The sequence below is a fragment of the Oratosquilla oratoria genome, unplaced genomic scaffold (genome assembly GCF_046742065.1).
Source record: "Oratosquilla oratoria isolate Oo_2021 unplaced genomic scaffold, ASM4674206v1 SCAFFOLD45, whole genome shotgun sequence".
NCBI lineage: Eukaryota > Metazoa > Arthropoda > Malacostraca > Stomatopoda > Squillidae > Oratosquilla > Oratosquilla oratoria.
The window spans coordinates 4,617,373-4,632,742 of record NW_027467710.1 but is presented as its reverse complement, the minus strand read 5'-3'; the positions used below and the strand labels follow the sequence as shown (position 1 = coordinate 4,632,742).

At 36.2% G+C, this 15,370-nt stretch overlaps 1 protein-coding gene across 1 annotated transcript in view; it reads left to right on the top strand.

The window, feature by feature from the left end:
* Window positions 1-1,040, top strand: part of LOC143023161 (vesicle transport protein SEC20-like) — a 30,930-nt gene extending 29,890 nt beyond the window's left edge. The window contains exon 5 of the mRNA XM_076181679.1: window positions 586-1,040. Within this exon, the coding sequence (XP_076037794.1) occupies window positions 586-776 (191 nt within the window). The 3' untranslated portion in view covers window positions 777-1,040. The remainder of the gene's footprint in view (window positions 1-585) is intronic.
* The last annotated feature ends 14,330 nt before the right edge of the window (window positions 1,041-15,370 follow it).

Here is a 15,370-nt window from a genome sequence, read left to right as displayed (position 1 = left end):
AGATGAAGGGTCATCCCTGCACCCTGTCCACTGCCCTGGGTCAGAAGCAGTGTCGCAAGACACAGCACATCCACAGCAAGGCCGCTTCATTAAATCGGCGACCCCCCCTCTCCGTCCCCCCATATAAAGGAGAGGACGGGGAGAAATCTCTTCGGGCTGCGTCCCAAAGTGTGCTCACACACACTACCGCACCCCCCGTCCCCCCGTCCATTCCACCTCATGCATCACAACATCTTCCATATACAACCATTCTCCATTCACCCCTGTCTTCTGTCCTCTCCTGTCCTTCCTATATATACATATATATATATATATATATAAAATCAGCCATTCTGAATCCACTGCTGAACAAAGGCCTCCTTCATAGCATTCCATGACTCGCACAACTGCGTCAACATCTGCCACATCACTTTTGCAAATTTCTCAATCTCATCTCTCCACCTTCTGTCTGGTCTCCCTTTTCCATGCTTCCCATCTCGCAGTGTCCACTCAGTAGTAAATATATATACACTCATACATATGTACATACAGTAATTGTTTAAAAGTTGTTCTAGAAACTGAATACAATTTTTTTTTTTTTTTCAGTTGAAAGTTCACAGATGATAGGTAGTACACAAGAAGAACTCAAATCTATGGGATCTGTGATTGGCCAGGCACGCAAGATTTTGAATAAGTATGGCAGAAGAGAGAATACAGACAAGCTACTTATCTTTATTGGCCTTGTGTTTTTCCTGGCATCTTGCCTAGTAGTAATAAGGAATAGATTCATTTTCTGATTAGGAAACATCTTATCCACATGCACAATAAAATTGTAATCAAACTGTCATTATATATCATTTCACTCAATTGAAATATTATTTGTCAAGGGTTGGTTTGTGTCTTATTGAAAGAAATAATTATTATAAATATTTTTATTCATATAGCAATATAAGTTTACAAAGTATTAATGTAATATATTTGAATGAAACACTTTTTTTATATGCATGATTTATAATTGTGTATGAAGTCTTATATTTTCAGTAAATATGTATCCCATAAAACCTTGTTTCCATTGCCTTTTATGGGACCTGTGAGTTCCATTTCACATGTACATAGAAATTTTAAGGTTCACATTGTTAAAATTCCATTGGAGGGGGGAATTCAAGATATTGCAGCTCTCTTATCTCCCTCTTAAAGAGGGATATTGGTGTGCTTTCACCTAAAATTAGGTGGTGTGATTGTTGTCTGAGGAGGTAGGGAAGCAATAGGAGGTTGTGTAGGAGAAGCATCATAGTAGGATGTGTGGTATATTAAAGGGGTTATAACACAGGCATGTGGGAATGTCAGCAGTCATGAGATAGTTACGCAGAAGACAAGAATACCCAGTTCTTATGTTTTATTGCTGTCAGATTTGGTTATCTTGGTGGAAAGAGGACCATGGATGCATACGAGTTCTGGTTGTCTTGAAGTGAATTCTCAGTTGTTCCTCCCACCAATTTTCCCACATTTTTTGCTTGAAGACTGGGTGGTAGAACAGTTGTTGCAAGCAGTGAGTAAGAGGAATTCATGAGTTGAGGGTGCATCTTGAGCTATCTTGATGGCCTGTTTGTTGCTAGGGATTTTAGTATCAATATATACTTATTTTACATACTCTTTCTAATGGAGGTAGCCAGCCAAGACATGCACCTACCATCCACCCACCCACACTCATTTGTTTCTTCTTTAAAAATCTCTCGGCTCCTTGTGGATGAAGAGTCAGTCAAATATTGTTATAATTTTATATTAAGTCTATAAATTGGTAAAACTAGAAGAATGCTGTTAGTCTACTAAATTTAGGAAAGTAATAGATGATGTATAGGTCTGGTTATACAAGCAAATATGTCAAATAGAATGGAATTAAAACCAAAAGAAAAATGGGAACTAATTGTTATTGTGAAGTAAAATTTGCTCAGTAGCATGCAACCGATACTTTAGGGACTTTGTAAGGCAGCCCTATGGATCAGAATTGCACATATTTTTGTCTATTTTAGAGGAAATATCTATTCATAGAGAAATTATGCAACTTTATTGTACTGTGACTGTCCCTCCGTTATGCTGTCCCCATCTTCTTAATACTGTTCTGTACAACTTTTTTGAATGTATACTTTAATTTTCACCACTGTCCCCTGTGGTAGGGGGAAGAAAGAATACTTCCACCTAGTTTTCACACTTGAGTCATAAAAGATGGCCAAAACAGGTATCCTGCTCTCTGTAACTCCAATGGAGTCAAGGCATAAGAGGGTCTGCCATGGGAGTTTTCCAACCAGAACCAGTTTGGGTCTTTTAATGTGCATGGGTGTGTTATAGATGAGAATAAAAGGGAACAGATTGCTAGTATGTTTGTGAGAATGAATATGGATGTGTTGGCATTAAGTGAAACTAAGTTGAAAGGTAGGGGTGAGTTTAAGTTTGGGAGTGTAGTGGGGAGGTATTGACAGTGAGGAGAGAGCAAGGGAGGGAAAGGGTGGCTCTACTAGTGAGATAAGTAAGTGTGTGGTGGAGTGGAAGGAGGTTTCTTCAAGGTTAATGTGGATGAAGGTGAAACTTGGAAGGGAGATCTGGATCTTTGTAAGTGCATATTGACCTGGTAGTGAAAAGAGTGTAGAGGAATGGGAGGCTTTATGGATAAATTTAAATGGATGTTTAGAAAGTTTTGGGAGGAATGTTAATGTAGATGTATTGGGAGTTCTCATTGCTGGAGTAGGGTATGAACCAATAGATGAAGTGGTTCAGAAGTTTGGAGTGTCATGTCAAGATCATGGTAAAGAGTTAATGGTGATGTGTTTGGAGAGTTGACACTAATACTGTTTAGGGATAAAGTCGACCATAATTACACATGGGAGAGGGTGGTGGTGGAAGGGTGGTTAATAAGGAATTAATGGACTGTATAGTGGTATCCAGGAGAAGATTAGGAAGAGTTCTGGTTGTCCATGTTCTTAGGAGAGAGAGTGGGGGAATACTGAATAATTTTTTGCAGGATGGTAGGTTGAGAGTAGAGGATAGATGGAGAAAGAGGAAAAGGGCAGAAGGTGGGGAGGTGCTTAGAGTAAACTGTTTAAATGAGAAGGAAAAGGAGCAGTACAAGGAGAAGCTGAGAGAAGTGTGGGAGGTCGTGGGTGATAGAGTAGAAGTAGGAGTGGAAGAGGAATAGGGGTGTTTCAAGGAGGGAGTGACAAGGTGTACAAAGTTGGTATGTAGGACAAGGAGGATGGGAGGGAATAGAAGGAAGGTTAGTGAGTGGTGGGATGATAAAATGAAGAAGGCTGTAGAAGAGAAGCAAGCATTCAGGGACTAGTTGCATAGTAGGATGAGAGAAACACAGAGGTACAAAGAAAAAAGAAGAGAAGCAAAACATAAGATAAAGGAGGCAAAACAAAGCAGATGTAAAATAGGGGAGGAGTATGAGAAAAATTTGAGAGTAATAAAAATATATTTTTGAAGGAAGTTCAGAGAGTGGGGGTGAGTCAAGTAGAGAATAAAAGGTAAAAGATGAAGATAGACAGATGTTAACAGGTGATAAGGCGAAGATGGGCAGAGTATTTCTGGGTGCTGTTGAATGCAGAGGAGGGTAGGGAGAAATTGTTGAGAGTAGCAGTGGCAGGTGCTAAGAAAAAGACAGTAATGGGGGAGGAAAATGGAGAAATAAAAGATGAGGTGCAAGTAGCTCTGAAAATGATGACTGCAGGTAAGGCACTTGGGTTAGATGGGTGTCATGCAGATTGAAGAAGGGAGGTACAGTAATAGTGGACTAGCTACTGTGTCTAAAGGAAGGTAGAGTGACCGAGGACTGTAGGAGTGGCTGTATAGTTCTACTTTACAAGGGAAAAGGGGACAAATATAAATATTCATGAAAGTAGCAGTTGCCGACAAGACTGACGAGTTAAACACCATATGAGGAGGGAGCCTTTATTTGTACGACGTTTTACTTATTACAGCTTTTTCAAGTACAAGTTGAGATACATATGCTCCTTTCCCCTTATTTAATCTCAAGCATATGCATCTCAACTTGTACTTGAAAAAGCTGTAAAATGCGAAACGTCGTACAAATAAAGGCTCCGTCCTCATATGGTGTTTAACTCGTCACAAATGTAAATGTAATAGTTTCAGAGGGATCTGCTTGTTGAGTGTAATTGGGAAGGCTTGTAAGAATATTTATTAAGAGGATTGGGAGTAGTTGGTGAGGAGCTGTGTGGGTTTGGGAAAGCCAGGGGTTGCATGGATCACATTTTTGTGGTTGGGTAGAAAAGTGAGAAAGTTTTGGCAAAAGGTAAGGATTCTTTTTTGGCCTTTGTGGATTTGGAAAAGAATAATGACAGGGTAGACAGGAAGGCATTCTGGGAGGTTTTGCAGATATGTGAGATAGGGGGAAAGCTGTGAAGAGCAGTTGAGTTTTTACAAGAGTAGTAGAGCCTATGTTAGAATTGGAAATGGAGAGAGTGAACTGTTTGAGGTAAAAGTGGGACTGCGATGGGGATTGTTTATGTTGCCAGCATCAGCATCTTGATTATATATATATTTTTTGTAGTTGTACATGTTATCCCCAGATTATGTGAACTGGTTTGATAATATTTTCTGTGTTTATCATTCCTAAGATGGGAGGGAGGGTGGAGGGGTGTGGAGTGTTTTCGGGGATGGAATGGGTGGGAATGATTTTATGTCTTGTCCTTTTTGGCTACCTCCCTGGTAAGGGGGAAAAAGTCTTGGTATATGTATGTATGATGTATGTATCATTCCTCAGAGTAAAAGAGGATGAGTAATACAGCAGTGACTTTATATTTTATAATGCGAGTCATGTGATGCATTGTACATATGGCAGCCAATGCTGAATGCAAGACTGACTCATACTGAAATGGTTAAGGAGAGAGGCTGGAGAAAGTGGATAGCTTTAGGTATCTGGAGTCACATGTGGCAGGAAAGGGAGGATTAGAAGTGGTGGAAAATTGTAGATTGAGAGAAGCAAGTAAAGCTTTGTGGCATTAAAAAAATGTAATGAGAAATGGGCATTTAGGAATAGATGCTAAGAGATTATGTGAAGGCGGTGAGTGTGCCAACAGCACTGTATGGGTCAGAGAAGAAAAATTTAAATGTGTTTGAGATGAAATGTCTGAAGTATGGTAGGGGTTACAAGGTTGAATAGAGTGAGAAATGAGAGCAGGAGCGGAAAAGGAGCTGGAAGATAGTTGATGAAAGACTATTGGGATGGGTTGGACACATGGAAAGAATGAGAGAAGAAAGATAAGTAAAAGAGGTGTGGAGAGAGTGAACTTGAGGGGACAACCAAGGATGAGATGGATGGATGAGATGAAAGGGTCTTTGAACAAGAGGGGAAGGTCTATTGAGCAAGGAAAAATGTAGGAGATAGGGGTGAGTGGAGAATGGAAAAACTTCTAGATGGAAAAAACTTACAAGTGGAGTTCCTCAGGGTTCCATTCTTGGGCCATTTCTATTCCTAGTATATATAAATGATATAGACCATGGACTAAAATCTACTGTTTCCAAATTCACTGATGATACAAAACTGCGGAATGGCAAATGATCACTTAAACCAATTAGATATTCAAGAAGATTTAGATAAATTACAGCAATGGTCTGAAAAGTGGCTAATGAAATTTAACACAGGTAAATGCAAGGTAATGCACATAGGTAAAAATAACAGTAAGTACGATTACAAGTTATTTGGAAATTCGTTAACAAAAGTGGATAGTAAAAAAGATCTCGGCGTAATTATCAGTAATGACCTCAAATCATCCAAGCAGTGTATTTCAGCCTGTGAGAAAGCAAATAAGATTCTAGGACTGATTGCGCGATCTTTTGATTTCAAAAGTCCATCACTCATTAACAAGCTATATAAATCGTTAGTTCGTTCACATTTGGAATATGCTGTTTCTGTATGGTCACCGAATCTCATTGAAGACATTGACAGACTGGAAAAAGTACAACGGCGAGCCACAAAACTGATTCCAAATATCAAAAATAAATCATACGAAAATCGACTAAAACATATGAATCTGTTTTCCCTAAAAAAGCGTAGACTCAGAGGTGACTTGATACAGGTCTTTAAGATTCTAAAGGGAATTGACAACATCAAAAGTGACAAAATTTTCACATTGAATGAGAATCAGACAAGAAACAATGGTCTCAAACTGTCTGGAAATAGATTCAATTTAGAAGTGGGTAAACAACTTTGCCAACCATGTAGTTAATGAATGGAATAAACTTCCTGCACAGGTAGTGCAATGTAGTTCAGTTTGAAGCTTTAAGAATCATTTAGATAAACACCTAAGCAAGATGCTGTAATGATTATAATTTATTTTATATTATTTGTTTTTTTGTTATCATTTGTCTGTTTGATTTTCATTTATTATTAGTTATATGTCAATTTATTATTATTTACTATTTACCTGTTTGTTTATTATTTAACTACACCTATGCATTTATTTATGTATTTTATTTGTTATTTACATTATTATAGTTTATTATTTTATTATTATTATGATTTTTTGCGTCCAACCTAGATATGGACCAAAAGGTCTCCTGTCGGCATGCTCCGCCTTTGTAATCCTTTGAATGGCTGTGTATAGATGATACTGTCATGCAAGGAAAGGAGGGGGAGGAGGATTGGAGGTAGGGAGTGGTTATGTATTTACCTAGTTGTATTATACGGGAAGGGACCTATGCTTGTGGTGACCCGTCTTTGTATCTTTCAGCATCGAGTTTTTTCTTAAAATCTTGAATAGTGTTTGCACACACTGTTTCTTTAAATCATTTCCAGGTATCCAGCACTCTGTGTGGGAAGCTATTCTTTTTCAGATTTCTTGATGCAACCTGAAGAGATTTCTTCTTGTCTTCTCTTTTTCTGCATAAGGGGATGGAGAGGATGGGTTGCCAATTAAGTGAAGTGGGCTTGCTGTGGATGTGCTCTGTCCTGCTGCATTGCTTCTGACCCAGGGCAATGGGCAGGATACAGGGATGACCCATCATCCATGAGGAGGTAAGATGAGAGGGAGGAAAGGGTGGTGGATGGGAATGGATACATGCCTTCTGAGTTGTCCACCTCCCTTGTATGGAAGAAAAAACTATAGGTATATGAATAGACAGATGGAATTTACCTTGTTTTTTGGATTGTTTAATTTTCAGTGGACTGATGTTAGCAGATGTTTGACATAAAATCAACCCTCTCAGTACCATGATGAATTCTAGGTTTTAATGTGGCAGATGTCAGCCAATTTTATTTGTTTGAGGGTTGGATCTAGTCTGACTGAAGTTTAGATTAATCAAGACCCTATTCAGGATGTATGTTCATTAACTGTATTATATAATTTCTGATTCACGACAATAAAACATATAAAATACATAATAGCACTTAAAAGGGTTAAGCCATCAATATGATACACTTTCAACTCATCACCCCATGCACTTGTCACACAGATCTCTTTAAGGGATGTCCAATTCTATGTAATGAGTAAACAAATAATTAAATTCTTTCTTTATTGCAGTGCTTACAAAAATAATTAGTAATACATTAATGAAAGATAGGTAACTGGGCTGGGATATTTCATACAAAGGACAAACAATTGATTTGTTCTACTCAACTCATCTATTGTATTGTCTATCTAATTTCCAAATAATATCAGATAAACCAATAATATAAATTATACAAATAAATCCTGATAATGAAATAGAGGTATACTTCTAAATAATATTTAATATTTCATATTGGAAACTTAAAGGGAAAATTATGTAAAAAAAAAATGAGGGTATAATCACTAATGTTAACTAGTAATGTGATGTACTTCAATTATTTTTTATCTGTCCAACACTACATAATATTAATTTGAAAAGTAGAACCAGGACTGAGAAGGTTCTTAATTAATTGAAACTTACTTCAATACAAGGTCCTTCACAAAGATGATTAAAACAGTTGTGTTTGCCAGACCAAATTTGACAAAGTATGCTATCATGTTACAGGGGTTAAGTATGGCAATAAGGCTGCTTCTTTCTATGTACTGTACATACTTTCTCAAAACTGTGCATTTCACACATATGCTTTCTAGTGTTGCAGTCACAGTGCTTATGTAATACAGTATTGAAATTAAATGTTTTCTATGAATTCTGATTTGATCTACATATACATTTCAAAGACTTCGGTAAAACTCAGAATGATAAAGAAATTCTACATGAACAAGTCTTGAGGGATCGTTCCTTCTGGTAGAAATTGTCATTTCTAGGAGTGACTCACAGTGTAAAAAATACACAACCCTCCACTCAACAAAATTTGGATGCAATGGACAATCTGAATTCAGAGTACATGGTTTTACAGACACTGTCAAACCAAAGAAACATATGAAGTTAGGTAAAGAAAAAGATTAAGCCAAAGCTGTTTATAAATGGCATGTGTAGGAATAATCATGTGGGGTCAAGGTGCATGGTAATGATATGGATGTTATGGCAACTGGTGAGAAGCTTACATGGCATTCTGGTATCCAGTTACATGCCAAAGATGGGTGGTTAGAGTAGCTCTGTAACTGGCAGTGTATTTACCTAGTTGTATTTACCAAGTTGTATTTTACGGGAAGGGGAGCTATGCTCATGGTGTCCCGTCTTCATATATCATATTATCTAGACTGTTTTTAAATTCGTGTATAATTTTTGCACACACCACATTCTCATCTAACCTGTTCCAAACGTCTGTTATCCTGTTGGGAAAGCTGTTCTTTTTTAGGTCTATTCTATAATTGTCTTTCTTTATTTTCTTTCCGTGTCCTCTTGTATCTCTACTATACCATTTTATTAGATCCTCTCTATCAATAATTTCCATGCCTTTCATGATTCTATAAATAGTTATCAAGTCTCCTCTCTCTCTTCTTTGCTCCAATGTCTGTAGTTCAAGTTTTGCCAGCCTCTCCTCATATGATAGTTCTGAGAGCATTGGTGCCAATTTCATAATTGCTCTTTGTATTCTTTCAAGTTTTGTTATACATTTTTTTGTACTTGGTGACCATGTTGTTGCTGCATACTCCAATTTTGGTCTTATCAAAGTGACTAGTATTTTCTTCACCATTTCTTCATCCAGGTATGTAAATGCCACTTTGATTGATCTTATTAAATTATAAGTTTCTCAATTTTTTTTTTATATGTTTCTCAGGGGACATATTATTCATAATAATGACTCCTAGGTCCTTCTCTTTTTCCACTTTTTTAATTTCTTCCTCTCCCAATGTATATGATCCCACTATTCTTTTTTTGCTTCTTCCAAATTCCATTATACTACACTTCTTAATGTTGAATTCCATCTCCCACTTCCTACTCCATTCCCATACTTTATTGAGATCACTCTGCAGCGATTCACAATCTTCTAGTGTTCACTTTTTTCAACATTTTTGCATTGTCTGCAAAGAAGCTCATATAACTTTCAATTCTTTCATCCAGATCATTAATGTATATAGCAAACATTATTGGGGCCAGCACTGTTCGTTGTTAAACTCCACTAATCACCTCATCTCGATTGGAATGTTTGTCTCTTATCACCACTCTCATTTTCCTTTCATGCAAGAAGTCTTCCATCCACTTAAGTAGTTTGGCCAGTATTCCTCCTTCAGTTTCTAATTTCTTTAGCATTTTCTTATGTGGCATCTTATGAAATTTTTTTTTTCAGGCCTAGAAATGCACAATCAGCCCATCCATCTCTTTCTTGTATTGGATCTATTAGCCTTGAATAGAAACACATTAAGTTTGTGGCGCATGATCTTCCTTGTCTAAATCCAAACTGCCTCAGATTTAGTACATTGTTTTTTTCCAAATGCTTTACCCATCTAATTTTGATAATTCTTTCACAAATTTTAGTTACTATACTTGTAAGAGAGACCGGTCTATAGTTAGTAGGGTCTTCTTTGTTTCCCCCCTTATATATTGGTACTATATTTGCTCTTTTCCAATCTTCTGGAACTTTTCCTTCCTACAATGAACTGCTTATTAGACTATGTATTTTGTCTGTTAGTTCATCCCTGCATTCTCTCAAAATCCATTTTGCCATTTCATCTGGACCATGCGATTTTCTGACATCGAGATTATTTCAAGTGATTCATTATTTCATTCCTTATTACTTTTATCTCTTTCATAGGAGGAACTTTCTCCTCCCACTCGACATCTCTAAGTTGTATGTTCTCTCTTGTAAACACTGATTAAAAATGCTTGTTCATAATTTCTGTCATTTCTATTTTCTCTGTATTTTGTTATATATTTTTTTGTACTTGTTGACCACGTCGTCATTGCATACTCCAATCTTGGTCTTATCAAAGTGACTAGTATTTTCTTCACCATTTCTTTGTCCAGGTATGTAAATGCAACTTTGATTGTTTTTATTAAATTATAAGTTTCTCCAAAATTTTTGTTTATGTTTCTCAGGGGACCTATCATTCATAATGACTCCCAGGTCCTCATTTTCTACTTTTTTTAATTTCTCCCTCTCCCAATTTATATGATCCCACTATTCTTTATTTGCTTCTTCCAAATTCCATTATACTACACTTCTCAATATTGAATTCCATCTCCCAATTCCTACTCCATTCCCATAACTTATTGAGATCACTCTGTAGCGACTCACAATCTTCTACAGTGCTCACTTTTTTCAACAATTTTGCATTATCTGCATAGAAGCTCATATAACTTTCAATTCCTTTATCCATATCATTAACCCTTGAACCACATCGCAGGGAGATTTTCTTCCGCGTACATGCACACACTTTTCATTTAGTGATTTTACCTTTGCATTAAATCATGTACAGGGTTAACATAAAGTACTAATTAAGTTTCCATATCATCATTCTAAAGTTTAAGAGTTACTCTTTCAATGTTTATAAAAAACCTGTTTTGAAGTTAAGCATGTTTTTTTTTTATCCAAATAAGGGTAAAATTCTCCCGGTGATGTGGTTCATGTTCGTCAAAAACAGCGATGTGGTTCTAGGGTTAATATATATAGCAAACATTATTGGGGCCAAAACTGTTCCTTGTGGAACTCCACTAATCACTTCATCCCAATTAGAGTGTTTGTCTCTTATCACCACTATTGTTTTTCTTTCATGCAAGAAGTCTTCCATCCACTTCAGCAGTTTGCCCTGTATTCCTCCTGCAGTTTCTAATTTCTTTAGCAATTTCTTATGTGGCACCTTATCAAAAGCTTTTTTCAGGTTTAGAAATACACAATCAGCCCATCCATCTCTTTCTTGTATTACATCTATTAGCCTTGAATAAAAATACATTAAGTTTGTGATGCATGATCGTCCTTGTCTAAATCCAAATTGCCTTGGATTTAGTATGTTGTTTTTTTCCAATTGCTTTACCCATCTAATTTTGATAATTCTTTCATTAATTTTAGCTATCATACTTGTAGGGTCTACCTTGTTTCCCCCTTTATATATTGGTACTATATCTGCTCTTTTCCAATCTTCTGGAACTTTTCCTTCTTTCCATGAACTGCTTATTAGACTATGTATTTTGTCTGTTACTTCATTCCTGCATTTTCTCAAAATCCAGTTTACCATTTCATCTGGTCCATACGATTTTCTGACATCGAGATTACTCATGTGATTCATTATTTCATTCCTTGTTAATTCTATCTCTTTCATAGGGGGACTTTCTCCTCCCACTCGATATCTCTGGGTTTAATGTTCTCCCTTGTAAACACCGATTTAAAATGCTTGTTCATAATTTCTGCCATTTCTATTTCCTCTGTGTATTCAACTCCTTGTCGTAGTTTCTCTAATTCTTGTTTGTTTTTCAATTTGTTGTTTACAAATCTGTAAAATATTTTGGTTGATCTTTACATTTTTCTATGACATCTTTTTCGTATTTTCTCTTTTTTGCTCCACACACTTGTACATATTCATTTCTACAACTAGTACATATTTTCAATTTTTTAGGTCTTTTGTCTTTTTTCCATTTTATCCAAGCTTTATCCCTTTTGTTTTTTAACTCCCTACATCTTTTGTTGTACCAACACTTTACATTTCCTTTTTCTTGTTTTTGTCTTGGAACATACTTTTCCACTCCTTTATAAAATTTTGTCAAAATATTCAATTTCTCTTCTGCTGTTGTTTCCTCACTGTATCCTTTCCCAGTCTGCTCTTTGAAAGAATTCTCTTATTTTATCAAAATTTGTTTTTTCATACATCAATCTTCCCTCTCTATATTGTTCATTTTTTTTCCATGTATTTTTCCTCATTTAGTTCCAGTTCAACCAATATGTGGTCACTTTTACTTGTTGGTGTCTTATATTAATTTTGTCCACTATTTCGGGTTCTGATATGATTATTAGGTCCAGTCTCGATGGTTGTTCTTCATTTCTATACCTAGTATTCTCTTGTATCCATTGCGTCATTGTATGTTCTATAATCATATCAAGTAGTACATTTCCCCATAGGTTGTCTCCACCCTTCACTTTCATCTCTTCCCATCTGATTTCTTTACAGTTAAAGTCACTCATTATAACTATTCTTCCTCCATCTTCCATTATCTTATCTAGTGTTATCCTTGTGTCTTCTAACATACTTTTGTGTTCTCTCTCTTCCCATAAAGCTGTTTTAGAAGGCACATAATTTACTACAAATTTCCTGCTCTTCCCATCCTTGTCCTCCACTTCCATCATAATCATCTCTATTCTTTACATATGTGGTATTCCTCACATTTGTATCCTTCTTAGTCAGGAACATAACTCCGCCACCTTGTTTTACCTCTCTGTTTCTAATCCAATAATTATATGCACTCTGTCCTACACTATTGGGTGGTAGTGGACTTTTCAATTTTGTAACTACAATTCCCATTATGTTCGGTTCTTTTTCCTTCTGGTAACCATTCAGTTCGTTCAAGCCTGTTAGTAAGCCATCTATATTTGTGTAAGATACTTTTAATTTTCCGCTACTTCCATCGTGTTGTCTGTTTCCCTTCCGTTTTTCTCTGCTATGAACCATCTCCTCACTTTCATATCCACTACTCTCTTTGTCTGACTCTGTTCTGTTCTCGTTTTTTCCTTAGCTTCTAGTCTTTTTGCTTTCTCCTCCTCTCTTTCCTCTTTGTTAATTTCTCTTTTTATCCATACTTGTTTATATTGATCACTGTCTGCTAGTTTCCCTGTTTTTGCTAAGATATTCTCTGCTGTTTTTTGTGATCTGAATTTAACCTTAATTTGTCTGGTCTTATGTGTATTGTATTTTCCTAGTCTATATATTTCTTCAGTTTCTTTCCCTGTTTCTTGTTCATCATCCTGAACTAGTTCTAATATCTTGTTTACCCTTTCCTTCTCTTTTACTCTTGTAGTCCTATTTGGATTATGCTTCTCTTCCATCCCTAATATAATTATATATTTCTTTTTGTCCGCTATGTCTCTTACTAAATTCTCCTCTCTCATCACTTTAATAACTGTGTCTTTAGTTTGTTCTTTCATCTGTTGTGTCACTATATCTCTAAATACAATTTTGTTGTTCTCTTGGACTTTTCTCCAGCCCTGTGCTTCTTTTGCTATGGACTCTTTATTCTCTTTATTATTCCTCTTTAATTCCTCATTCTCATCTTTTACTTCTTTTAACTGTCTTTATAATTCTTCTATTTCTTTAGTTAGGTTTTGGTTCTCCTTTAGTTCTTCCACTTTACCAACTCTTTGCATAATCCGTGGAAGTTGGCTAAACCTAACCTCCTAGTGTTCAATAATTTTCTCTAGTTTTTCCTCTAGATTTGGTAATCAGGGGAGGTTGACATCCACTCACTCATTAAATCCATGGAAATTATTATCTCCACTTTCCATTGTGTTGTTCTTATCTATATTTTTGATCTTAGTGCCTTTACTGATATTTTCAACTTCACCTGCATCTTCTGCAGCCCTCTTGTTGACATTTCTTCTGACGTCCGGGGGAGCCCGTTCATCTCCTTCTTCATTTCCTTCCATTTTCCTCAGTAATCCCTCCCTTTCTCCCTTTTCTTCACCTTCCCACTACACCATGAGCTTCCCCCTTCCCTTTCAGCATTAAGTTTATTCTTAAAATCGTGAATAGTATTTGCACACACTTTTTTCATCTAAGTTATTCCATATATCCAGTATTCTGTGTGGGAAGCTATTCTTTTTCCTATCTCTTCTATAGTTGTCCTTTTTGAGTTTCTTTTCATGACCTCTTGTTTTTCCATTGTCATTTTTTGGTAATTTTTTTTTCTGTCAAGGATTTCCATTCCTTTCATGATTCTATATATAGTCAGTAGATCACCTCTCTCTCTTCTTTGCTCTAGTGTTGGTAGTTCTAGCTTCGATAATCTTTGTTCGTATGCTAATTTGGAAAGAGCTGGTGCCAACTTTGTTGTTGCTCTCTGTATTCTTTCTAGTTTCCTTATATTCTTTTTAGTACTGGGTGTCCATAGTGTCGCTGCATATTCCAGTTTTGGTCTAATCAATGTGACTAATATTTTTTTTTTTTTATCATTTCTTCATCCAAGTATTCAAATGCCATTTTCATTGACCTTAGTAGGTTGTATGTTTCACCTACTATTTTGTTTATATGTCTGTCCGGTGTCATGTCATTGCTGATTATCACTCCAAGGTCCCTTTCCGAGTGCACTTTTTTTTTTTATTTCATTTCCACCAATTTTGTAATTTTTTGAATTTCTGTTTTTGCTTTTACCAAACTCCGTTATGCTACACTTCTTGATATTGAAGTTCACCTCCCACTTTTGAGTCCATTTCCAGATTGTGTCCAGGTCTGATTGTAACGAGTCACAGTCCTCATTTGTTGATACTTTCTTTAATATTTTTGCATCATCTGCGAAGAAATTCATATAACATTCAACTCCTTCGTCCATGTCGTGTATTTACCTAGCTGTATTTACCTAGTTGTATTTTGCGGGAAGGGGAGCTATGCTCGTGTTGTCCCGCCATTGTATCTCTCAGTGTCTAGTTTGCTTTTAAACTCGTGAATGGTTTTTGCGCTTACTATTTCATTATCCAGTTTGTTCCAAGTGTCTAAAACTCTATGTGGGAAACTGTTTTTCTTCAGTTCTCTTCTATAGCTATGTTTTCTTAATTTCCTTCCATGTCCTCTTGTGTTTCTCTTGTCCCAGTTTAGTAATTCTTCTCTATCAAGTGTGTGTGTGTATGTGTTTACCTAATTGTAGTATACTGGAAAGGAGCAATGCTCATTGGGTCCTGTCTCCCATTCCCTAATTTTCTAACATACCTAGACTCAAATTCATGTATGGTTCTAACTTAATCTATATCTTTGATTTCCAATTAGCATATTTAGATTTGAACTCATGTATTGTTTGAGCTTTGTGGCACATGATTTTCCCTGTCTAAATCCAAATTGTCTTGGATTTA